At 42.2% G+C, this 25,063-nt stretch overlaps 3 protein-coding genes across 5 annotated transcripts in view; 1 reads left to right on the top strand and 2 right to left on the bottom strand.

The window, feature by feature from the left end:
- RALYL (RALY RNA binding protein like) overlaps positions 1–25,063 on the top strand; it is a 1,540,715-nt gene that overhangs the window by 765,057 nt on the left and 750,595 nt on the right. The gene's annotated exons all lie outside the window — the stretch shown is intronic.
- Positions 5,791–7,789, bottom strand: LOC143997369 (hemoglobin subunit alpha-3-like). The gene is made up of 3 exons (XM_077492946.1): positions 7,630–7,789; positions 6,596–6,800; positions 5,791–6,112 (listed from the first exon to the last, which is right to left on the bottom strand). Exons 1-3 carry the CDS (start codon positions 7,722–7,724, stop codon positions 5,984–5,986), a joined length of 429 nt encoding a protein of 142 aa, XP_077349072.1. The 5' UTR covers positions 7,725–7,789; the 3' UTR covers positions 5,791–5,983.
- Positions 11,662–13,925, bottom strand: LOC143997370 (hemoglobin subunit alpha-3-like). Its single transcript, XM_077492947.1, has 3 exons — positions 13,766–13,925; positions 12,726–12,930; positions 11,662–11,975 (listed from the first exon to the last, which is right to left on the bottom strand). The coding sequence occupies exons 1-3, from the start codon at positions 13,858–13,860 to the stop codon at positions 11,847–11,849; spliced, it is 429 nt and encodes a 142-aa protein (XP_077349073.1). The 5' UTR covers positions 13,861–13,925; the 3' UTR covers positions 11,662–11,846.

Here is a 25,063-nt window from a genome sequence, read left to right on the forward strand (position 1 = left end):
AGCAACGGAAGTGGACAGCAGTGTCCTGCTTGGAAGCCTCCTGGCAGGGGAAGCTACCTGACACAAAAGATCAAGCACTGTTTGATAGAGACAGCTATTCTGGACTTTGCAAGTCAGTGAGACTAAAAACCTTTTCCTTTTGTTTTTGGCTGCTGTAAAGCTGTTTAAGTTTAATAAACCCCTTGTGTGAAAAGCCTGTGTCCTGCGATCTACCTGGTCCCCCGAACATTACAATATATATATATATATATATATATATATATATATATATATATATATATACATATATATATATATACTAAACTGCTTACACGCCACTAACTAACCTGCCTCCTCCAGCTAATGTTCTCTCATTCATAACACTATATATGGCCTCCGTGTAAGCAGCCTTATATAGTGTGGGGCATGGACTTAGCACCCTGATCCATGATTGGCTTTAGCCAATCATGCAGGTCAGGGGCATGCTTTGGCCAATCATCAGACATCAATGCACTGCAATCTCGCAGTCCATTATTTGCCACGAACATCCCATAATGTTTGGTATTCGACTGGAACACCGGGACCATCCCTAATGCACTCTACGGTGTAAAAATTTTAGGGAAGTGTGAAGAAATGCTGTAAAGTAGGGATGAGCCCAATGTTCGAGTCAAACGTAAATTCAACTCGTATTAACCCGTTTGCCGAATACCGAATATTAGGGGGCGTTTGCAGGAAATTTGAGCAACCGTGGAATGCCTCATAATGAACAGCGAGACCGTCAATGCACTGTGAGTGCATTGACGGCTGCTGATTTGGCCAAAGCATGCACCTTACCTGCATGCTATGGCCAATCACAGCACACTTTGCTGTGAGAGTCATGATTGGCTCAGGGAGTCCATGCCCCACACTATGCAAGGCTGCTTACATGGCAGCTGTACATAGTTTTATGAATGAGAGCAGCAAAAGGAGATTTGTAAAGGATAAAATGTAATTTAAAACTGCTTGCGGCTGTAATGTATTGCTGGATCCTGGCAATATACATAAAAATCATTGGAAAAATGGCATGGGTCCCCCCCCCCCACTTCTACACTGACAATTGAAGCAAAATAGCACAGTATAGCACACTAACTAATAGCACAGAGTCCTGTTCTATCTCTCTCCACATCAAAATCACACTGAAAATGGCTGCCATTGAAAGAATACTTTTATAATGTGGGGAGAGAATGAGCCATGATTGGATAAAGTCATAATGACAGTGCCCAATCATGACTCTGACAGTGCTCTGTGCCTTGATTGGCTGAAGCTTTCACTGCTTCAGCCAATCAGGGCTTGCAATGCACTTGCAAAGCACTGTTCAGGGCCACGATGCATTGTGGTCAGTTCGGGGGCTGAACAAACGAGTCGAATGACCAAACAACGAAATTATAGGTCCCAATTATTCAGCCATAATGGCACTGTACACCCAACCATCGGCACATTTCAAGTGCACATTTCAGGCGTGCTATCTACTCCGTTTGATATTACTAATGGAACAAGACAAGGTTGCCCCCTTTCACCATTAATTTTTAATTTATTAATGGAACCTTTAGCTTCCTTCCTACGCTCACATCCCGACATCACAGGTATAATAGTGGGGAAAAAAACAACACATCATTAGTCTATTCGTGGATGATACAATCTTGATGCTTTCAAATGCAGACACCTCTCTCCCTGCAGTTAATCAAGCGCTACAAACATTCAATGCAGTATCAGTACAAGATGAATGAGACTAAATCGCACATACTAAACTTAGGCATCCACGACATGAACACAAACTTAAACAATCATTCCCATACACATGGCAAAAAAAATGTATCAAGTACTTGGGCATCGCCTTGACCCCTAAATTAGAAGACCTAATGCAGGCCAACTACATGCCTTTCTTAGACACGCTAGGAGCCAAATTAAATAAACTAACCTCAACCAAACTGTCGTGGTTAGGTGAATAGCAGCTTTCTAGATTTAGCTATTACTCCAATTATTATATATTTTCAGAACCCTATTATTTTGCTTCCATACTAGCCCAATTAAAACATTGGCTCTTATAGCATTCCGATCCTTTGTGGAAAGAACTGGATCTAACCCAAATCCCACAGGGGAACCTCCAACACTTCTTAATGACAGCTCCTTCTAATATGTCACTCAACTCTAAACTAGCACCTCCCATCTTATCATCAATAAGAGCATGGATTCACCTTGGGAAAGGTCAAAAGGAGATCAGCACACTATCCCCTCTGAAGCTTCCCCTCACAGCCATGAATCTCTTAATACCTGATATCAATATTAAAGCATGGGTAGACAAAGGCATTGGTTACCTTGAAGATATAATGGGTGGAACACAAATAAAACTGTTCAAAACCTTACAACACGAACACCAACTATCTTTTATGGCACAATACAGACACATACAAATAGACCGTCTATTAAAAAAGAATTAAAATAGTACATTACTACCAAAGCACTGCAACAGTAGTAAAGGCATATTAGCCATTTACTCCAGTTTGGACACTCCAGTGATTGGACACGGCTGATCACGTGGTAAAGAGTCTCGGTCGGAGATTCTTTACCGAGATCGTAGTTGCGGGGTGTCAGACTGACACCCCGCAACAACGATCGCCACGATGCGCGCCCCCGGGGGCGTGGAGCGGCTCAAAATCCTGATTGCGTCATATGACGTCCGGTCAGGATTTTGGAACCACTTTGCCACCATGTATCTGCTATAGGGCGGGCGGCAAGTGGTTAAATTTGGCACTTAAGATGGTCATGTACTATGCAATCTGATTAGCCAATCTCTGTACAAGTCGATATTTAGGCAAAATAGGTAATAGCAAGACACACTTGTACAATTAATTAAAATTATAGGAAATTAAACAGGCTCTTGCACTAAATGTAATTTATTTAAGATCTAACTGATTGCAATGTATGGTCATCTTTAAAGATCAAGATCTGAAAAAAAAAATATTGGGTTTAGAACACTTCTCTCTTCTTTGTAATGTATTGAAATATTTGAGTAAAAAAAGTAAAAAACGCATTTCAAAGATATAGTAGAAGTGACAGGAATGAGATTAGCATCAAAAGGGTTAATTAACTGAGAACACCTCATAATTGCTTAACAAGACACATCCAATGAGATGAAATTAACCAACTGTATTGGACGTGCAATATTATCACTGAGAGAACCAGAATTACCCTAGAGACAGTTGCAGTTTACATGTGCGAGTATATATTATCACTACTTGTGCTTCAATGTGCACCGGTTCGCACGTTCAATTAATGACTTTTACGGCACACCAATTAATGTATGTACTGATGCAGTGCCTTCTTCTTAGTAAATAACCCCCATAGTGTTTAATAAAACATTTAACCACTTCAATACAGGGCACTTTCTCCCCCTTCCTTCCCAGCCCAATTTTCAGCTTTCATCGCTCTAGCGCTTTCAGTGACAATTGCGCGGTCATGCTACACTGTACCCAAATGAAATTTTTATCATTTTGTTCGCACAAATAGAGCTTTATTTTGGTGGTATTTATTCACGACTCCATTTTTTATTTTTTTGCAATATAAGCGCAAAAAAAACGGAAATTTGGAAAAAAAACTATATTTTATTTTTTCTATTTTAAAAGAAATCCAATAAAATCAAATGTTGTCATAAATTTAAGCCAAAATGTATTCTGCTACATGTTTTTGGTAAAAAAAATTCCTTTAAGTGTATAATAATTGGTTTGTGTGATCACGGACATATGTACGCAAATGATCATGTACATATGTGTGCAGGTGATCACGTACATATGTGTGCAGATAATCATTGGGACATGTGATTTTAGTGGGACATATGTGGGGGACATGTTTTTATTATTAGGGACATGTGTATTTATTATTTGGGGACATGTATGTTTTGGGGACATGTGTGGGGACATTGTGTTTATACTGTGTGGTGTGTTTACACTGTGTGGTGATTTGTGTTTACACTAGACTGGTGATCAGTGAGTAAAAAGCTGTAAAAAACAGCTCATACTCACTGATCATCAGCCGGCTGCAGCGATCTGCTCTCCTCTCCTCAGCGATGACTTCTGTGTGAGGAGAGGAGGAGCCGATTGCCTAGCAACCGGCTGTTTGTTTACATCACATGACGGCCGTCATGTGATCAGGAGGGCCAATCACAGAGCCCTCATGCCGATCTGAGATGCGCCGTGTCTGGGTGACACGGGCGCATCGGGATCGCGCCGCTGCGCGGGCACGCACGCGCGCGATCCCGCTCCTTCTGATGGACGTTCCTGAACGTCCTATCAGAAGTAGATGGCTCCCACCCGGCCGTATATGTGCATTGGCCGGGTGGGAAGTGGTTAAGGAACGCTCACTACAATACGATGAGCCATCCCAAAAAATAAAACAAAACATATAGTACATAAAAAAGTAGTTCATAATGTTGGACATGTACATGAACATTGCCTGTGAAGCTTGCCAACCTGACCGACACCGCATTCTCAGAAGAGACACAAACCCCCCTCCCATAATTAACCAAAAGCACAAGGATCCATGTGAAAAAACTACCCAATCTCTCCAGAGAATATAATTTGTGTGTCCCACCATACAATTTTGCTGAAATCCCACCAACTTGCCACCTCTAACTGTAACTAGTCTGTTACAGTGAGAGGTCAGGCCATTCATCTGCCCCAGATCTTATCAAATTTGAGAAGTGCCCCCCTGTTCAGATATGCGGCTTTATAAAAAGTTAGTGCCCTATTCACTGAAACCTTCCAGAACTCTTCCAGAACCCAGAGGACGACTGTTTAGTTGAAACGACCCCCTTACAGACATCGCTACTTTCTGACTATGTTATTATGATTGAACCAAATGTGAGTGTAATTTTATTATTATTTTTTAATAAATTGGATGTTAAAATGGTATCACGCTATGCTAGTTTTCTACTTCCATGGTCTTTGATACCTGAGCCCCCTATTTTCGTGGGATGAGCACTATAGAAGGATCGCTACAGATGATTTCATGACCTGAAGACTTGCGGGAGATTACATACTAGATATATGATTATCTGGTTTGCTAACCTACAGGCCCATATGACTCGAGAGGCGTAAGCCTTCCTCTGAGTCCACGCCATTTGGTAAGCCTCCTCTCCCCTTCTTTATCACGGTGGTGGTGGTATGCTACACATCAGAAGTTGAATTTCACCTTTTTTCACATCACCTCAAGTTTGGAATTGTGATTGATATTACACATTTCAAGGACTGTTAGATGTTCACTTGATGGACTGTATATGTTAAATTAATTTTATTTACTTTAAACTTTTGTGTGCATGAGGTTCATGCACTCTTCCACCTGGGAGTAAGATCCCTTGATATACAACGGAATTTACACATATTTTCTTTTTTTGAAGTGTATGTAATTTTCTTTGCTTGAATTAGTGCCTTACTGGTTCATGTGGTTTGTTGCCACCTAAGCGCTACACTTTTTTGTTTTAATTTTTGCATGTTACTGTGTAGTCTTCAGTAGTGTTGGCAGCTGGGTACAACACGTTTATTCACAGCGCAGTATTTTTTTACACCTTCATTCATCTGCCCCAGACCTTATCAAATTTGAGAAGCGCCCTCCTGTTCAGGATAACTGGACCACCGCTGGCCATCATTCTGCTACAGGCCAGGTGGGAAGTGGTTAAGTACGTTTACCCTTCCTATCCGATTTTTTTAAAGAGACACAGCAATTGAATACATTCATATAAAATCATCAAAAAACAAAAAGATAATAATACAGTTGAGGTGGGAACTAAAAATATTTTCAGTTTTATTTAAGAGTACATCAGATTTTTCTATTTGATGGGCAATTTGCAGAAGTAAATACACTCCAAAAAACATTGCAACTAGGTTGTAACTGAAATCGGCCCAGAGAATGCTTCATTGCACGTTGATTTACTTGCTGTAATTTCTGATGTAGCCTGTTATACAGGGTGGAGTTATCTGTACTTGGAGGTGAGGACTGCAGTGACTAGAGCAAGGAATTTGTCCCAGGAAGCCTGAACCCCAGGAGTGAAATCACCAGGGAAGTGAGAAGCCAAGACCACCTGGATAGTGTGAGACAGCAGCTTCAAAAGAGAAATAGAGAATATATTATTTTTGTGTATATAGACACATTTGTATTATTTAAACTGCTTTTTGAAATTACATTTTTTTTATTTAATGTACTCTTAAAAGAGAAGTATGAGTTTGGGGCTTATTGTATAAATCATACTTACCTAGGTGGATGCAGCATCGGTCCGATGCTGCATCTGTCCCCCGAGGCCTCTGCACTGAGAACCGAGCAATCAAACATCTCAGAGAGCTGCTGCCTGTCTATCAGCAGCGATCCTGCTCTGCTCCTCCCTGAGACAGCCATCACTTCAGGCACCTGGCAGATCCAGACTCTCAGAGTCAGGAAGATGCGGTGCCTGGACTGGTCTGTATGACGCCAGCAAAGAGCGGACTAAAAATGGGTCAAAGGAGTGCAAAACGAATTTCAATCGCAATGCATTTTGTTCACCGGAATCAAATTATCTTATTATTGTATAGAAATATTCAGTAGTACTTACAGCAAAGTTTCCTGGATCCACTCTTAGGTTGTAGGCATGCAGGTCACTGAGGGAGGACAGGTTGCCAGCAAGATCATCCAGGTGATTGGCTGCACCTACAAGAGTATTAATAATCTTTCCACCATGTGTGTTGAGGTCAGCAGAGCCAGGGGTCAGGTCAAAGTGGGGGAAATAAGTCTTGGTCTGGGGGAAGCTAAGGAAAAGCCTAAACATAAAAAAAAAAAAAGAAACAAATATTAATACATGAAATGATTTGAAATAAATCTATCCACGCACACTTCTGACCTGATATTATGCTTCTGTGGGTAATATGGTAGGTTTTAGTAATAACTAATTCCCTGTTAAACTGTATGCATTTAGTAAGCACATTTTCTTACTGTTTGTATAGACACCAGTAAAGCAAAGTTATCTAATTTGTATTCCTTCACTAATGTTAAAACTAGCAGAAGAAGAACGGTGTTGTCCTTCAAGAAATTGATGTTAGACAAAATGATTTTCTTGTTTTATGCCTTGATGGTAACTATTTGCACACAAATGGTACATATTGTGTGATATATAAAATACCAGTAGTAACAATCACTAATGACTTACACCACGGGTGCTCAACCTGTGGCACTCCAGCTTTTGTGGAACTACAAGTCCCATAAGGCATTGCAAGGCACTGACAGTTACAAACATTACTCCCAGAGGCATGATAGGACTTGTAGTTCCACAACAGTTGGAGGGCCACAGGTTGAGCACCCGTGACTTACATCTATCTCTCACATTTCAATGATGCTTGACTTCCCCATAAAACAAATTTTTAGTTTTGTAGGGTAGGGACAGGTTATAAATTCTATCAGTAATATCTCAGCTTTTTAAAAAGACTATACTCCTAGAACTAGAATGATGTAACCCATGTAATGAATAAAAGTTTCTAAGTTTAACTTCTTACATTAACCTAAGAACTCCTGTGCTGTTACATTAAACAACCAGTTGAAATTGCACACTGTATTTGTCTATATAAAATATAACCAATAATAAAAGAACCTTACCTGGTCAAAGCCTCAGAGCCCAGAGCAGTGCCCTGAGATCCAATCTTTTCCACTATGGAAAGCACAGCAGCCTTCTCACTTGCAGATAGACTCATTGTGATGATCGGGAGTTGGTGTAATACACGCTAGATCAGATTGGCAACTTAAGAAAAGTCCACGTTAAACTCAAAATCTTGCCAGTTTTTAAAGCTTTAGGGTACCATTCACAATGGTGAAGATGCATTTCTATTGGCTGAAAACTGCATACCACCCATTAGAACTGACTTATCTTCTGAACCATACATGCTGTATGTGCTGATATAGCGTAAGCACAGTGGCGTAACTAGAACCTTCAGGGCCCCGATGCAAGAAACCATGAAGGGCCCCCCTGAACCCCAGCTAGGGCCCTTCCCTCTGAGTCCGGCGGTGGAACTCCAGGGCGTGGTCACAGGTATGACCTTTGTGAGCTCTGTAGTTCCACCACTGGCATCAGTAGTTTTTTTTTATTTAATTTTTTTCTCTGGCTGGGGAGAACAGACAATCGGACTGAGCATGGAGCAGGAGAGGGGTACACTGAGGAGCTGGGTAGTCACCCTCCACCTCCAGCCACCCGTGTGCATGGTGCACTGGTACCCCTAGCTGCCTATGCTGCTTCCGGCCATATGTAGAGGGGGCTGCATGGGCCCCCTGCAGCACAGGGCCCAGTTGCGGTCGCGACTGCTGCACCCCCTATAGTTACGCCCCTGCGTAAGCATCTTATCACTAAATGCTGATTACAAAGCATATACACTCCTTTTGTGTTTACTGAGCTATTGCTGATCATTACAGTTTAACATATTAAATTAAATAGCATTACACATATATTTTAAATGTACTCCAATTATATAGCATTTGAGTTGAATATTGTGTTTGTTTTAATTAATGTCTTATCTCTTTTCTATCCTTTTGGTTATCAAGAACAGCAATCATGTGTATTTTTAACAGAAAAAGACCAATTATTTCTAAACAATCATACTTGCACCCTATACAGTACATTATTATTTTGAAAGTAACAAGATTTTTATTCTTCTAAGAGACTTTTGTTAAGCGCTTGACTAAAGCATGTCTAGTATGACCTTAATATAAGTAGATGCGGTGGGGGGGATTTACTAAAACTGGAGCACAGAATTTGTTGTAGCTGTGCATGGTCGCCCATCGGCTTCTAACTTCAGCTTGTTCAATTAAGCTTTAAAGATAAAACCTGGAAGCTGGTTGCTTTCTATGCAGAGCTGCACTAGATTTTGCACTCTCTAGTTTAAGTAAATCAACCCCAGTATATTTCAAGTTTTTGCTTATAGTCACCAGACTCACCAGAACTAGTATTCCGTATGTATGCGAAGAAAAGAGGAAAGAAAAGGGGGGGGGGGAAGAAGTAAATAAAACTGTGGGAGAAAGCAGCAAAGTAGAGGAAAGGCACCCAGGTCCAGGGACATGAAAAAGGGGAGATGAAAACCAGAGAGAGGGGGGGGGGGGGGCGGTGGAGGAAGGAGGAGGGGAGGGAAAGAGAAAGGGGGGGGGGAGGAAGGGCAGGATGGGGCAGAAGGAGGAGGGGAGGAAAGGGAAACACAATGGAGGGGGGAAAGGAGAAAGGAAGTGGGGAAGGGTTATGAAAAGGAAGGGAAAGAGGAAAAAAGGGGGGAGGGGAAGAGAAAAAGGACAGAAGGAGAACTGGTCGAGTAAAATCATATAGAGCCAAGGGGGAGAAGGAAAACTTACAAGGATGCATAGAAAGTTACAGTAGCCCCACATATAATACAAACGTCACCGAGTCTGATCCCCCGCAATGCACATGCGTGAAGAATTGCACACGCGCATGAGCACACAGATCGCGGCCCAAGAACCAGGAAGTAAGTAGTGCTTGAGCTGGCCTCAGCTAAAGCATCATGAACTGTTCCCAGTCACCTTTCCCTTCTCTGGATAATATGTATTGTTTGGCTGGAACAAGCTGGGGTTAGAAGCTCATTGGTTTCTATGCAGCAGTGAGCCTGATTTTGTACTTTCCAGCTTTAATAAATAAACCCCATTGTGTACTCAAAAGTGGGGTATGCTTGTAGAACAGAAAGGATAACTTTAATAAAAGGTTAAAACTAGTCTGTTACAGTGAGAGGTGAGGCCATCCATCTGCCCCAGACCTTATCAAATTTGAGAAGCGCCCCCCTGTTCATATATGTGGCTTTATAAAAGGGTAGTGCCCTATTCACTGAAACCTTCCAGGACTCTACCAATGGAGGAGTAGAACTCTTAAGACAGAACTCTGGGGGTTATTTACTAAAGAAAAATCAACTTTGCACTGCAAGTGCACTTGAAAGTTTGCTGAAATTGCACTTGGAAGTAAAGTCGCTGTAGATCCGAGGGGGACATACAAGGAAAATAAAAAATAGCATTTTAGCTTGCACATGATTGGATAATAAAATCTGCAGAGTTTCCACTCATTTCAGATCTACCCCTTAGATTTAGAGTGACTACACTTCCAAGTGCACTTGCAGTGGAAAGTAGAGTTGCCTTTCGTAAATAACCCCCTATCTTTTTCCTATCATTAAAAAAATAATAGAGTAAGTAAGGTCCGTATAGCTGTAGTAGGGGGCCAAATCATCCACCAGCCCAAGCAGGTAGTGCCTAATAGAAGGACTTAAAGTGATAGTTGTCACCTCCTGTACACACATTTAAATATCCTTACAGTATTTCTTTATACCAGGACAATCCCAGAAGATATGTGTGCAGTCAGCCCCCCTTGCAGAACAATGCCAGAAAGAAGAGAGGACTGAACCAAAAATTCTAGCTATCTTTGCCAGGGTCATGTATATATGATGCAGAAATTTGTAGTGGATCAGTTGGTCACGGACCAAGATTAGTCTGGTAAAGGGTGCATCCCAGACTTCCAAACTAGGGACTCCCACTTAGCTCTACACACACTCATGAGCCGACTAGTCTCAGGGAAAAGGAACCTATAGATAGTAGATAGGGGCTTTTGGAGATCATCCTCCCTTAGCATGGATTCAAGTGCAGACCATGAGAACAAAACCCTTACATATTTAAACTGTGTTTGGTATGCGTGTCTTAGCTGTATATAGCAAAAAAAATATGGGTACCTAGAGACTTCAGTTCAACAAAAGACTTCAGTTGCCCATTTGTGGTGACATTGTTAATCTTTTTAATGCTGAATTTCGTCCAGACCACTGGATCCTCAAAGGCAAAAAAATTGTGGCAGATTGGGATTTCTCAACAAAGGTGCATGAGGCAAAAGTGGGATGGGACCCCCAAATTCCTCACCATGGGCAACCATCCAAGCACGTAACACTGACCTCATAGAAGTGGTTAAGACTTAGGGTGATCTAGGCCCCCGAAATACCAACATATGTACCAGCTTAATTTTAAAAGAGAAGTCATTTTTTTCAGTTTCATACTTATCTAGGTGGATGCAGCATCAGTCCAAAGCTGTCACCTGATGCCTCTACACTGAGAACTGAGCGATCGAAGACTGCAGATGGTTCAGTTTTCGGGGCTCTTCCAGCAGAGAGCTGCTGACTGTCAATCAGCAGCTCTCCACTCTGCTCTCTCCGTGCTCTCTAGAGCACTGAGCTGTGGAGGGGCAGGAAGCGTCCATTACAGGCTTTCAGCGGCTCGCTGAGAGGCTGAGATGGCTGTCAGTCCAGGCATCTGGCTGATCCAGACTCCCATTGTCGGGATGACACAGACTGATTTCTGTGATGTCAGCAGAGATCGGAATTCAGTCTGCTCTCTACTGAAAACGGGTCACAAAACGAATTGCATTCCTGTGATCCATAGGAGAAGCCCAGCCAAACAAGCTTTGACTGAACCTCTCCTTTAAATAAATGCTCCCTTCCTATCAGGGAGGAAGATATAATGGGTGCCACATTCAACCTAATAAAGTCTGAGACTGAGTTGGTAATGGTAAGCCCCTGGTTTTATTTTTTTTAAAGAGACACAGTGATTGAATACATTAATATCAAACCATGAAAAAACTAAAACATAATAATACAGTTGAGGCGGAAATGAAAAATATTTTCAGTTTTATTTAAGAGTACATCGGAATTATATTTGATGGACAATTTACACAAGTAAATACACTTCAAAAAACATTGCAACTAGGTTGTAACTGAAATGGGCCCAGAGAACACTTCATTGAACATTGTTTTACTTGCTGTAATTTCTGATGTAGCCTGTTATACAGGGTGGATTTATCTGTACTTGGAGGTGAGGACTCCAGAGACTAGAGCAAGGAATTTGTCAAAGGCAGCCTGAACCTCGGGAGTGAAATCAGCAGGGAAGTGAGAAGCCAAGACCACCTGGATAGTGTGAGACAGCAGCTGGAAATAGAAAAGGAGGATATATTATTTTTGTATACATAAACACATTTGTATTATTTAATAAGGACAGTAATGTTCAAACTGCTTTTTGAAATTATTATTTTTTAATGTACTCTTAAAAGAGAAGTATGGGTTTGGGGGTTCTTGTAGAATCATACCTACCTAGGTGGATGCAGCATCAGTCTGATACTGCATCTGTCCCCCGAAGCCTCTTCACTAAGAAATGAGCGATCTGTGTGACGTCAGCAAAGAGAGGACTGTTAACGGGTCACAGGAGTGAAAAACAAATTGCACTCCTGTGACCCATAGCAGAAGCCCAGCCAAATGAGCTCAGGCTCATCTTCTACTTTAAAGGTTACAGAGCACACTGCTCCTTTTAAAAGGTACCCAATGAAAGTATCTGGTGGAAGGTGCTCTTCTCCAAAGGGATACAATACTACCATACCTTATCTGCCTATAATGGTTACTATCTGGCTTCAATACCTTCCAAGTTAGTGACCCAAAACAAATATGCATATCAAGAGTTTTGACTTCTCATTTTATTGACTCAGAAAAAAAAACGTTAAGCCTCTATGTTTGTCATGACAACTTTCCTAAAGGCTGACACAAAATGTACAGTATATTGGTCACCTGAATGCCCACCTGAGTTCCAATACTGCATAATCCTGCAAATACATTTAAGAGCAATGCAATTTGTTCACCTGAATCAAGTTATCTCATTATTGTATAGAAATATTCAGTAGTACTTACAGCAAAGTTTCCTGGATCCACTCTTAGGTTGTAGGCGTGCAGGTCACTGAGGGAGGACAGGTTGCCAGCAAGGTCATCCAGGTGATTGGCTGCACCTACAAGAGCATTAATAATCTTTCCACCATGTGTGTTGAGGTCAGCAGAGCCAGGAGTCAGGTCAAAGTGGGTGAAATATGTCTTGGTCTGGGGGAAGCTAATGAGAAGCCTAAACATAAAAAAAAAATAAAAAAAAAACAGATATTAATACAAGGAAATGATTTAAAATAAATCTATCCACACACACTTCTGACCTGATATTCTGTGGTTAATATGGTAGGTTATAGAAATAACAAATTCCCTGTTAAACTGTAAGAATTTAGTAAGCACATTTTTCCTAGTGTTTGTATAAACACCAGGAAAGCAAAGTTATCAAATTTGTTTTCTTTCACTAATGTTAAAACTAGCATAGGAAGAACGGCTCTGTCCTTCAAGAAACTGACCTTAGACAAAACGATTTCCTTGTTTCATGCCTTGATGGTAACTATTTGCACACAAATGGTACATAATGCGTGATATATAAAATACCAGTAGTACCAATTACTACTGACTTACATCATGGGTGCTTAATCTGTGATACTCCAGCTTTTGTGGAACTACAAGTTCCATGAGGCATTGCAAGGCACTGACAGTTACAAACATTACTCCCAGAGGCATCATATTACTTGTAGTTCCACAACAGCTGGAGGGCCACAGGTTGAGCACCCGTGACTTACATCTATCTCTCAATTTTCAATGATGCTTCACTTCCCCTGAAAAATAATGTTTTGTTTTGTAGGGTACGACAAGTTATCAATTCTATCAGTAGTATCTTAGATTTTTAAAAAGACTATACACATAGATCATAGAACTAGAATGACGTAACCCATGTAATGAATAAAAGTTTCTAAGTTTAACTTGTTACATTAACCTAAGAACTCCTGTGCTGTTACATTAAACAACCAGTTGAAATTGCACACTGTATTTGTCTATATAAAATATAACCAATAATAAAAGAACCTTACCTGGTCAAAGCCTCAGAGCCCAGAGCACTGCCCTGAGATCCAATCTTTCCCACTATGGAAAGCACAGCAGACTTCTCACTTGCAGATAGAGTCATTGTGATGATCGGGAGTTGGTGTAGTACACGTTAGATCAGCTTGGCAACTCAAGAAAGGTCCACGTTAAACTGAAAATGTTGCCAGTTTTTAAAGCATTAGGGTACCATTCACAATGGTCAAGATGCATTTCTATTGGCTGAAAACTGCATACCACCCATTAGAACTGACTTATCTTCTGAACCATACATGCTGTATGTGCTGATATAGGGTAAGCATCTTATCACTATATGCTGGTGATTACAAAGCATATACACTCCTTTTGTGCTTACTGAGCTATTGCTGATCATTACAGTTTAATATATTAAATTACACGGCATTACACATATATTTTAAATGTACTCAATTAGATAGCATTTGAGTTGAAAACTATATATGTGATTGTTTTAATTAATGTTTATATCTCTTTTCTATCCTTTTGGTTACCAGAATACCAACCAAGTTTAGTTTTAACAGAACAAGTCCAATTATGTCTAAACAACATCATACTTGCACCGGAAACTTTATTATTTTGAAAGTAACAAGATTTATATTCTTGTAAGAGACTTTTTTTGGGCACTAAAGCATGTCTAGTATGATCTTAATATAAATATATACAGTGAGGGAGGGGGGTTACTAAAACTGGAGCACACTGAATCTGGTGAAGATGTGCATGGTTGCCGATCCGATTCTAACTTCAGGTGGTTCAATTAAGCTTTAAAGATAAAACCTGGAAGCTGATTGATTTCTATGCAGAACTGCACCGGATTTTGCACTCTAGTTTTAGTAAATAAACCCCAATATATTTCAAGTTGTTGCAAATGGGCACTCTCAGTAATCACAACTTCCCACTATTGTTTCTTTAGTGACACTCACATTGTGGTATTTTCTGTCAATTTCCGTTATATCAGTCATCAGCATAAGTAAAGAGGGTGAGTCTTCCTAATGAGGACAAAGACAGCAACAAAAACCTGACAGGTGTCTTAATCTTTCTCCATACAAATTAAGTCCCAGATCACACATATGAGATGCGGGAACCAGCGCAATTGTAGTGCGGGTTCCTGCATTGCATGTCACTCGCCGGTGGTTCACACTGACATCTGCAAACCGCTGAGGCTGTCAATGTAAAGTTAATGACACCCCCAGATGGGTTTTTAGATCGTAGTGCGAACTGTCAAATTTTTTAAATACTCAGACCAGCCCATCTGGCACCAATAACAATGTCACATTTAAAGTCACTTAAATACCCTTTCTTCCCCATTCTGATGCTCATTTATAAAATTCAGAACGTTTTTACCACATCTAGAGGCCTAAATGCATTGAGTTGCTGCCATGTGATTGGCTGATTAGCAATTTTTGATACCAAGCAGTTGAACAGGTGTACCTAATAAAGTGCCCGATGAGTCTATTTTCATGTTTGTAGTGTGGAGCTCTTCACTTTTATCTGATTTGTTTTTCATGTGTATAGTGATCACACGTATAGGTGGTAGCAGCTCTAATTATCTTGTTATGATGTGATATTTTATTATTTATTTTAACCTGCTTGCATACCCGTGCTAGTGACACCAGACCAGTATACAGTATGCCAGCACTAGTGTCCTGTGTCAGTGCCAACAGTAAAATAATCAGGACAAACATTGAAAAAGTCTGACACATGTGGTATCTCCATACTCTGGAGAAATAGCAGAATGTGTAATAGCGTGTAATTCTAAATATGCCTATGGTGTGTGTTGTGAAATATCTTTTTTAATGACAACATTTTTATTTTATTATTGCAGTTTCCAAATACTTGTGGCAAAACAACTGAATCTGCAAAAGATTCTTAGAAAATACATTGTAGTGTTTCCTTTTCAAAATGTGGTAATTTTGTGGGTTGCACTGCCCATGTGATCAAGGGCCTCCAAAAGTGTGAAAGGTAGTAAGGAAATTTAGATGTTTTGATGCCACTAGAAAGCCTTAGGCCGCGTACACACGGGCGGATTGTCTGCCCAACTAAGTTCGTCAGACAATCCGACAGACAGTCCGTCCAAATTTTGAATGAACGGACTTGACCACACATGATGAACAGACAGTCCGCTGAAGGCGTGCGCGATGACGTGTACAGCACGTACGACGGGACTAGAAAAACGACGTCCAATACACTGCAATGCAACCTTCGGCCGTGTAAATCCTTTCTGAGCATGCGCCATACTTAGTCCGTCCAACTTGCCTACACACGAGCGGACTGTCCGCTGAAACCAAGTTTGGACGGACAAAACCAAGTTTGGACGGACAAAATTACGGAAATCCTGAAAGACTTAGTCCGTCAGACTGTCCGCTGAAAAAGTCAGCTGAAGCCCACACACGAGCGGATTGTCCGCTGAAACACGGTTCAGCGGACTAAGTTGGACAGACAATCCGCCTGTGTGTACGCGGCCTTAAGGTGTTCCTTGCGCTCCTTGAATGTTGTGCCTCTCTATGCAGCTAGACTACAAACAAAGTCTCACAAATGTGGTATCCCCCTACTTGGGACAAATAGCAGAATGTGTTTTGGGTTGTAATTTCTAAGTATGACTATGCTGCGTGTGAGATCTTCCAAAGAATTGTGGGTAAAGGTTACAACTTAAAAAACATTACCATGCCTCTTAGTAAATACCCTAGACAGGCTACTTTCCAAAAGGGGGTTATTTTGGGGGTGTTTGTACTGATCTTGCATTTTAGGACTTCAAGAAATTGGACAGGCAGTCACAAAATAAAGAATGATCAATTTTCAAATATACATATCATAATTTGTAGACTCTATAACGTTTACACAGACTAATTAATACTCATCCATTTTTTTCCTAAATGTATTAAGAAATATTATTTATTTGCCACATGCCTTCAACATGGGGAGGGTGCTTTGGGGTAGCCAAAGCACCGTGTCCTGTGTTCCCATGTTGATGGGGCCAGAGGCCTCATCCCCACAACCCTTGCCTGGTGATTGTGGGGGTCTGCAGGCGGGGGGCTTATCGGAATCCGGAAGCCCTCTTTAACAAGGGGACCCCCAGATCCCAGCCTGCCCCCCTGTGTGAAATGGTAATGGGGATGGTCATTATCGGTCGCATTCTTTTTTTTTTTCTTTTTAGATCCATCAGCGGAGCAAGAGAAGAAGACGAAGACTTTGTGGGACAGTTGTTTTTTTTTTTTAATAAAGGACTTGTCCCCAAACTGTGCCATGTAATTTTTACACTTTTTTGTGAAATGGTAGGGGTACATTTGTACCCATTACCATTTCACATGGAGGGAGGCCAGGATCTGGGGGTCCCCTTGTTAAAGGGGGCTTCCAGATTCCAATAAGCCCCCCGCCAGAACTTTGCACTTGTAGTTTGTATTTGTAGTGCAAAGTGGATTTGCCTTTCGTAAATAACCCCCTATGTTTGTTAGCACTAATCATGCCCAGGGACTTGGCATTTAAAATTGTAAGGTTTACACTGCACAGGTACATTTGTAACCCATTACCATTTCACACGGGGGGCTGGGATCTGGGGGTCCCCTTGTTAAAGGGGGCTTCCAGATTCTGATAAGCCCCCTGCCCGCAGACCCCCATAACCACCAGGCAAGGGTTGTGGGGATGAGGCCCTTGTCCCCATCAACATGAGGACACGGTGCTTTGGCTACTCCAAAGCACCCACCCCATGTTGAGGGCATGTGGCCTGCTACGGTTCAGGAGGGGGGGGCGGTCTCTCATCCCCCTTCTTTTCCTGCAGTCTGCCATGTTAGGGATTTGGTATGGATTTTTGGGGGGCCATTTTTTTTTAATTTTGGCACGGGGTTTCCCCTTAAAATCCATACCAGACCTGAAGGTTCTGGTATGGATCTTGAGGGGGGCCCCCACGCCATTTTTTTTTTAATTTTGGTTTGGGGTTCCCCTTAATATGCATACCAGACCTAAAGGGCCTGGTAATGGACTGTGGGGGAATCCCATGCCATGACTTTTATGTGTATCGCCAGGACAGACAATTCATTATAGCCAAGAGCACTTTTAAATTACTTTTTTTCCTTTAGAAATATCATTTTGTGCAGGAACTGTTGTAAACACTGGAAACATGCCACTTTACAGGCATACTTAAGACACCTCCAGGAAGAAATTTAGAGGAATATTTCACTTTTATTGTTTCACTTTAAGCATTATTAAAATCACTGCTCCCGAAAAAACTTCTGTTTTTAAAACTTTTTTTTTGCATTGATACATGTCCCCTGGGGCAGGACCCAGGTCCCCAAACACTTTTTATGATAATAACTTGCATATAAGCCTTTAAAATTAGCACATTTGATTTTTCATGTTTGTGTCCAATAGACTTTAATGGTCTTCGCGTGTTCAAACTATTTTCTTGCCTGTTTGCATGTTCTGCTGCAAACCAAACTGGGGAGTGTTTGGCTCATACCTAATAGAAATTTCTTCCATACCAAAAATAGTTGTGTTTCAAATCAAAATTTTTATATTTAATACGATATCTCTAATGTTTCCTAAGTAACTCTGAGAACTTTTCAAGGGCACATTTCACAGCCTTAATAACGTCTTTATGATTAATAATAGCATATAGAGCAGGCATTACTAAATGGAAGACCGTGATCCAAATGCAGACTGTCCCATTCCAGACTGCAGTCACACTGCTTCTTTCTTCCAGCCTCCCCTGATGTCATTCTCAAGACAGAGCGGAATGCAGATGGTATTATAGTAATGAACTGAGTGCTGTAGTCACAGCACATTCATTACTATCCTGCTGGCTGCTCTCTGCTTTTTCTAAGGTAGACAAGTGAAGGGGCAGAGGACATCACTGTGGGGGCAAGGTTAGGAGAAGGGGGCATGTCTGAGGGGTAGTGGCTGGATGTCAAGAGGGTAGTAAAAGGTGTGATGTGAAAGGGGTGCAGTGCTGTGGGAGAGGGGTGACAGTGGAGGAGGTGATGTACAGGGTTGGAAGTGCTATGGGGAGGTTGTTGTAAAAGGGAGTAATGCTGGGGGGGATCTGAAGGGGGAAGCATTGCTGAGGGAGAGGTGATGTGAAGAGAGCTAGTGCCCACCTCCCCCTGCCAGTGCCCACCTGCCTCCTGTCAGTGCCACATTAATAAAAAGTAAGTGCCCCCCGTCAGTGCCACCCAGCAGTGCCCACAGTGCCACCCAGCAGTGCCACCCAGCAGTGCCCCCAGTGCCACCCAGCAGTGTCCACAATCTGCCTCAACAAAGGTGCTGCACCCCAGTACCACATATCCGTGCCCATCAGTGTCATCTACCAGTGCCCAGCAGTTCCGCCCATCAGTGCCCAGCAGCGCCACCTATCACAGCCACCTATCAGTGCCACCTATCAGTGCCCATCAGTCCCATCTATCAGTGGTACCTATCAGTGCCCATCCGTGCCACCCATCCGTGCCACCCATCTGTGCCACCCATCCGTGTCATCTTATCTGTGCCCATCTTTGCCCATCTGTGCCGCCTTATCTGTGCCCATCGGTGCCGCCTTATCTGTGCCTATTAGTGCCGCCTTAACTATGCCTATCAGTGCCCACCAGTGCAGCCTATCAGTGCCCACCAATGCAGCCTATCAGTGCTCACCAATGCAGCCCATCAGTGCCCACCAGTGCAGCCTATCAGTGCCGCCTCATCAGCACACTTCAATGAAGGAGAAAAATGACCCGTTTGCAAAATTTTATAACAAACTATTAAACATGATTTTTTTTTTTTTTTTGCATTTTTTTTGTTTGTTTAGCAAAAAATAAAACTCTGAGCTGTAATTAACCACCTCAGTACAGTGCAGTTACACCCCCTTCCTGACCAGACCAATTTTCAGCTTTCAGCGCTCTCACAGTTTGAATGACAATTACTCAGTCATCCAACACTGTATCCATATGAAACTTGCGTCCTTTTTTCCACACAAATAGAGCTTTCTTTTAGTGGTATTTAATCACTAGTGGGTTTTTTATTTTTTGTGCTATAAATAAAATAAAACGTAAATTTTGTGAAAAAAATGCCTTTTTCTTCGTTTCTGTCATAAATTTTTGGCCAAAATTTATACTGCTACATATCTTTGGTAAAAATAACCCACATTAGTATATATTATTTGGTCTTTGTGAAAGTTATAGAGTCTACAAACTATGGTGCCAATCACTGAAAATTGATCACTTCTGATCAGGCCTTCAGTACATCAGGTGTATCTCATTTATTGAGACACTAACAAGTCAGGAAAGTACAAATACCCCCCAAATGACCCCTTTTTACAAAGTAGACATCCCAAGGTATTAAGTAAGTAGCATGGTGAGTTTTTTTAAGTTGTCATTTTTTCCCACAATTCTTTGCAAAATGAAGATTTTTTATTTTTTTTTATTTTTTTTTACTAAATTGTCATATTATCAGGTTATTTCTCACACACAGCATATGTATACAACACACCCCAAAATACATTCTGCTACTCTTCCCGAGTACGGCGATACCACATGTGTGAGACTTTTACACAGCCTGGCCACATACAGAGCACCAACATTGATGTAGTACCTTCAGACGTTCTACGAGCAAAAATTACGCATCTCGTTTCTCAACCACCTATTACACTTTTGAAGGCCCTGGAGTACCAGGACAATGGAATTTCCCATAAAATTACCCCATTTTGGAAAGCAAACACCCCAACGTATAATCTGTGAGGCATAATGAGTCTTTTGAACGGTTCATTTTTTTCCAGAAGTTTTTGGAATATGTGGAAAAAAATTAAAACGCATTTTTTTTTTACACAAAATTGTCAATTTATAAGATATTTCTAACACATAGCATGTATATAGCAAAAATGACACCCCAAAATACATTCTGCTACTCTTCCCGAGTACGGCGATACCACATGTGTGAGACTTTTACACAGCCTGGCCACATACAGAGCACCAACATTGATGTAGTACCTTCAGACGTTCTACGAGCAAAAATTACGCATCTCGTTTCTCAACCACCTATTACACTTTTGAAGGCCCTGGAGTACCAGGACAATGTAATTTCCCATAAAATTACCCCATTTTGGAAAGCAAACACCCCAACGTATAATCTGTGAGGCATAATGAGTCTTTTGAACGGTTCATTTTTTTCCAGAAGTTTTTGGAATATGTGGAAAAAAATTAAAACGCATTTTTTTTTTACACAAAATTGTCAATTTATAAGATATTTCTAACACATAGCATGTATATAGAAAAAATGACACCCCAAAATACATTCTGCTACTCCTCCCGAGTATGGCGATACCACATGTGTGAGACTTTTACACAGCCTGGCCACATACAGAGCACCAACATTGATGTAGTACCTTCAGACGTTCTACGAGCAAAAATTACGCATCTCGTTTCTCAACCACCTATTACACTTTTGAAGGCCCTGGAGTACCAGGACAATGGAATTTCCCATAAAATGACCCCATTTTGGAAAGCAAACACCCCAACGTATAATCTGTGAGGCATAATGAGTCTTTTGAACGGTTCATTTTTTTCCAGAAGTTTTTGGAATATGTGGAGAAAAATTAAAACACATTTTTTTTTTACACAAAATTGTCAATTTATAAGATATTTCTAACACATAGCATGTATATAGCAAAAATTACACCCCAAAATACATTCTGCTACTCCTCCCGAGTATGGCAATACCACATGTGTGTGACTTTTACACAGCCTGGTCACATAGAGAGGCCGAACATTGAAGTAGTACGTTCAGGCGTTCTAGGAGCATAAATGACACATCTCATTTCATTCCTACCCATCACACTTTTGAAGGTCCTGGACCACCAGGACAGTGAAATTACCCACAAAATGACCCCATTTTGGAAAGCAAACACCCCAACGTATATTCTATGAGACATGGGCTGCAAATAGGTACTCGGGTACTCTGATGGGCTGGAGATAGGTACTCGGGTACTCTGATGGCCTGGTGACAGGTACTCGGGTACTCTGATGGCCTGGTGACAGGTACTCGGGTACTCTGATGGCCTGGTGACAGGTGCTTGGGTACTCTGATGGCCTGGTGACAGGTACTCGGGTACTTTGATGGCCTGGTGACAAGTACTCGGGTACACTGATGGCCTGGTGACAGGTATTCGGGTACACTGATGGCCTGGTGACAGGTACTCGGGTACACTGATGGCCTGGTGACAGGTACTCGGGTACTCTGATGGCCTGGTGATAGGTACTCGGGTACTCTGATGGCCTGGTGACAGGTACTCGGGTACTCAAATGGACTGTGACAGGTACTCTGTACTCTAATGGACTGTGACAGGTACTCGGTACTCTAATGGACTGTGACAGGTACTCGGTACTCTAATGGACTGTGACAGGTACTCGGTACTCTAATGGACTGTGACAGGTACTCGGGTACCCTGATGGGCCGTGACAGGTACTCGGGTAACCTGATGGGCCATGACAGGTACTCGGGTACCCTGATGGGCCGTGACAGGTACTCGGGTACCCTGATGGGCCGTGACAGGTACTCGGGTACTCTGATGGGCCGTGACAGGTACTCGGGTACTCTGATGTGCCGTGACAGGTACTCGGGTACTCTGATGTGCCGTGACAGGTACTCGGGTACTCTGATGTGCCGTGACAGGTACTTGGGTACTCTGATGGGCCGGGACAGGTACTCTGATGGGCCGGGACAGGTACTCGGGTACTCTGATGGGACAGGTACTCGGGTACTCTGATGGGCCGTGAAAGGTACTCGGGTACTCTGATGGGCCGGGACAGGTACTCGGGTACTCTGATGGGCTGGGACAGGTACTCGGGTACTCTGATGGGCTGGGACAGGTACTCGGGTACTGAGATGGGCTGGGACAGGTACTCGGGTACTCTGATGGGCTGGGACAGGTACTCGGGTACTCTGATGGGCTGGGACAGGTACTCGGGTACTCTGATGGGCTAGGACAGGTACTCGGGTACTGAGATGGGCTGGGACAGGTACTCGGGTACTGAGATGGGCTGGGACAGGTACTCGGGTACTCTGATGGGCTGGGACAGGTACTCGGGTACTCTGATGGGCTGGGACAGGTACTCGGGTACTCTGATGGGCTAGGACAGGTACTCAAATACTCTGATGGACTGTGACAGGTACTCTGATGGACTGTGATTGACAGGTACTATGAGGGGTGGTGACAGGTCCTCTTTATTGGGGGGGGAATCAGTGTGATTGGTGTACACTGTAGGCGGTAACGAGATGTTACCGCAATCTCCTCCTCACACACGATCGGTGTGTGAGGAGGAGAACCCGGTAACATCCCGTTACCGTGGTTTGTTTACATTTTAGTGATCGGCTGTGAAAGGATCACAGCCGATCACGTGGGTAAACAGCTGGCCAATGGCTGTTTACCAGCGTCGGTGACGAGCAGTGTTCCCGGGGAACACGCCGCCACCGACGTGCACGCGCAGCGCGCTCGCTATCGCGCGCATGCGCCGTGCACGTTCGGGGTGTGACCATCTGTGATCGGCCGTGACTTCATCACGGCCGATCACGTGGTAAACAGCCATAACGAATGGCTGTTCACCCCCTTCGGTGGCGAGCGGTGTCTCCGTGACACGCCGCCACCGAAGAAACAGGGATGCGCGCGCACGATCACGCGCATTCCCTGTTTAAACGGGAGGCCGTCATATGACGGCCTCCCGCCACAATAGGTGCGCCGCCTGGCCGTCAATTGACGGTCGGCGGTCAGCATCTAGTTAAATACCACCAAAAGAAAGCTCTATTTGTGGGAAAAAAATGATAAAAATTTCATTTGGGTACAGTGTTGTATGCCCGCGCAATTGTCATTCAAAGTGCATCAGCGCTGAAAGCTGAAAATTGGTCTGGGACTGAGGGGGTTTAAGTGCCCAGTAAGCAAGTGGTTAAATAAGGCAGTTATTGGCGTATAACACGCACACGCTATTTGCACCCGATTTTCATGGTGAAAAAGTGAGTGTTATACGCCAATAAATCCAGTATATAGAATCTCAATCTATAATATAGAATCTATAACAATAAATCCCCCCCACAACATGGGCAGCTTCTGAGGCTATCACAACACTAGCAACACTAATATCACTATCAAGTTCACAATACTAACACAATAGCAACAGATTATTATGAAAAAATTAAGTTGAACTGTAGCTTGCTTCACTATTGTTCTTCTGCTGTGCTTATGCTTAATTGCTAAATAATTCAGGTTCTCTGACAAATGAACCAGATAAGATTGACTGTCTTTTGAAATTATTCAGTGTGTGTGTCTCTCTTTAATAGCAATCATAAGTGAAAGTAAATTGGCTGTATGTGTTTACTTAGTTCTAGCCATTTTACTGCTCCTCCTCTTCGGTTACAATCAACCAATAACATTCATCATCATCATTATTTTTATTTTACTTCCCCCACCCAACATCGAGTGTTCGTCGAATAGCGAACAATTTGGGGTGTTTGCGGCAAATTCGAAAGCCGCGGAACACCCTTTAAGGCTGGATTTACACCTATGCATTTTTAGCGCTTTTTGCATTTTGCAGATTTGCACTACAGAACATGTTCCGTAGGAAACCATATTAAATGGACTGGAGTGCAAATCTGCAAAATGTACTAAAAATGCATAGTATTGTCGTAAAAAGTGTTTAGGGACCTGGGTTCTGCCCCAGTGACATGTATCAATGCAAAAAAAAGTTTTAAAAATGGCATTTTTTTCAGGAGCAGTGATTTTAATAATGCTTAAAGTGAAACAATAAAAGTGAAATATTCCTTTAAATTTCATACGGGGGGGTGGAGGTGTCTATAGTATGCCTGTAAAGTGGCGCATGTTTCTGTGTTTACAACAGTCCCTGCACAAAATTACATTTCTAAAAGGAAAAAAAGTAATTTAAAAGTACTCGTGGCTATAATGAATAGCCTGGCAATACACATAAAAGTCATTGAAAAAAAAAACGACAAGTGATTCCCCCACAATCCATTACCAGTCCCTTTGGGTCTGGTATTAATATTAAGGGGAACCCCAAAACAAAGTTAAACAAAATTGCATGCCCCCCCCCCAATTCCATACCAGGCCCTTCAGTTCTGGTATGGATATTAAGGGGAACCCCGCGCAAAAATTAAAAAAGAAATGGTGTGGGGGTCCCCCTCAAAATCCATACCAGACACTTCAGTTCTGGTATGGATTTTAAGGGGAACCCTGTGCCTCAAGTTTACACAGGCATTCCCTGGAATTGCGGCAAAATTTCAGATGCAAAATCGTGGAAAAATTGCAT

The sequence above is a fragment of the Lithobates pipiens genome, unplaced genomic scaffold (genome assembly GCF_037356315.1).
Source record: "Lithobates pipiens isolate NorthernLeopardFrog02 unplaced genomic scaffold, aLitPip1_a1.2 Scaffold_19, whole genome shotgun sequence".
Classification (NCBI taxonomy): domain Eukaryota; kingdom Metazoa; phylum Chordata; class Amphibia; order Anura; family Ranidae; genus Lithobates; species Lithobates pipiens.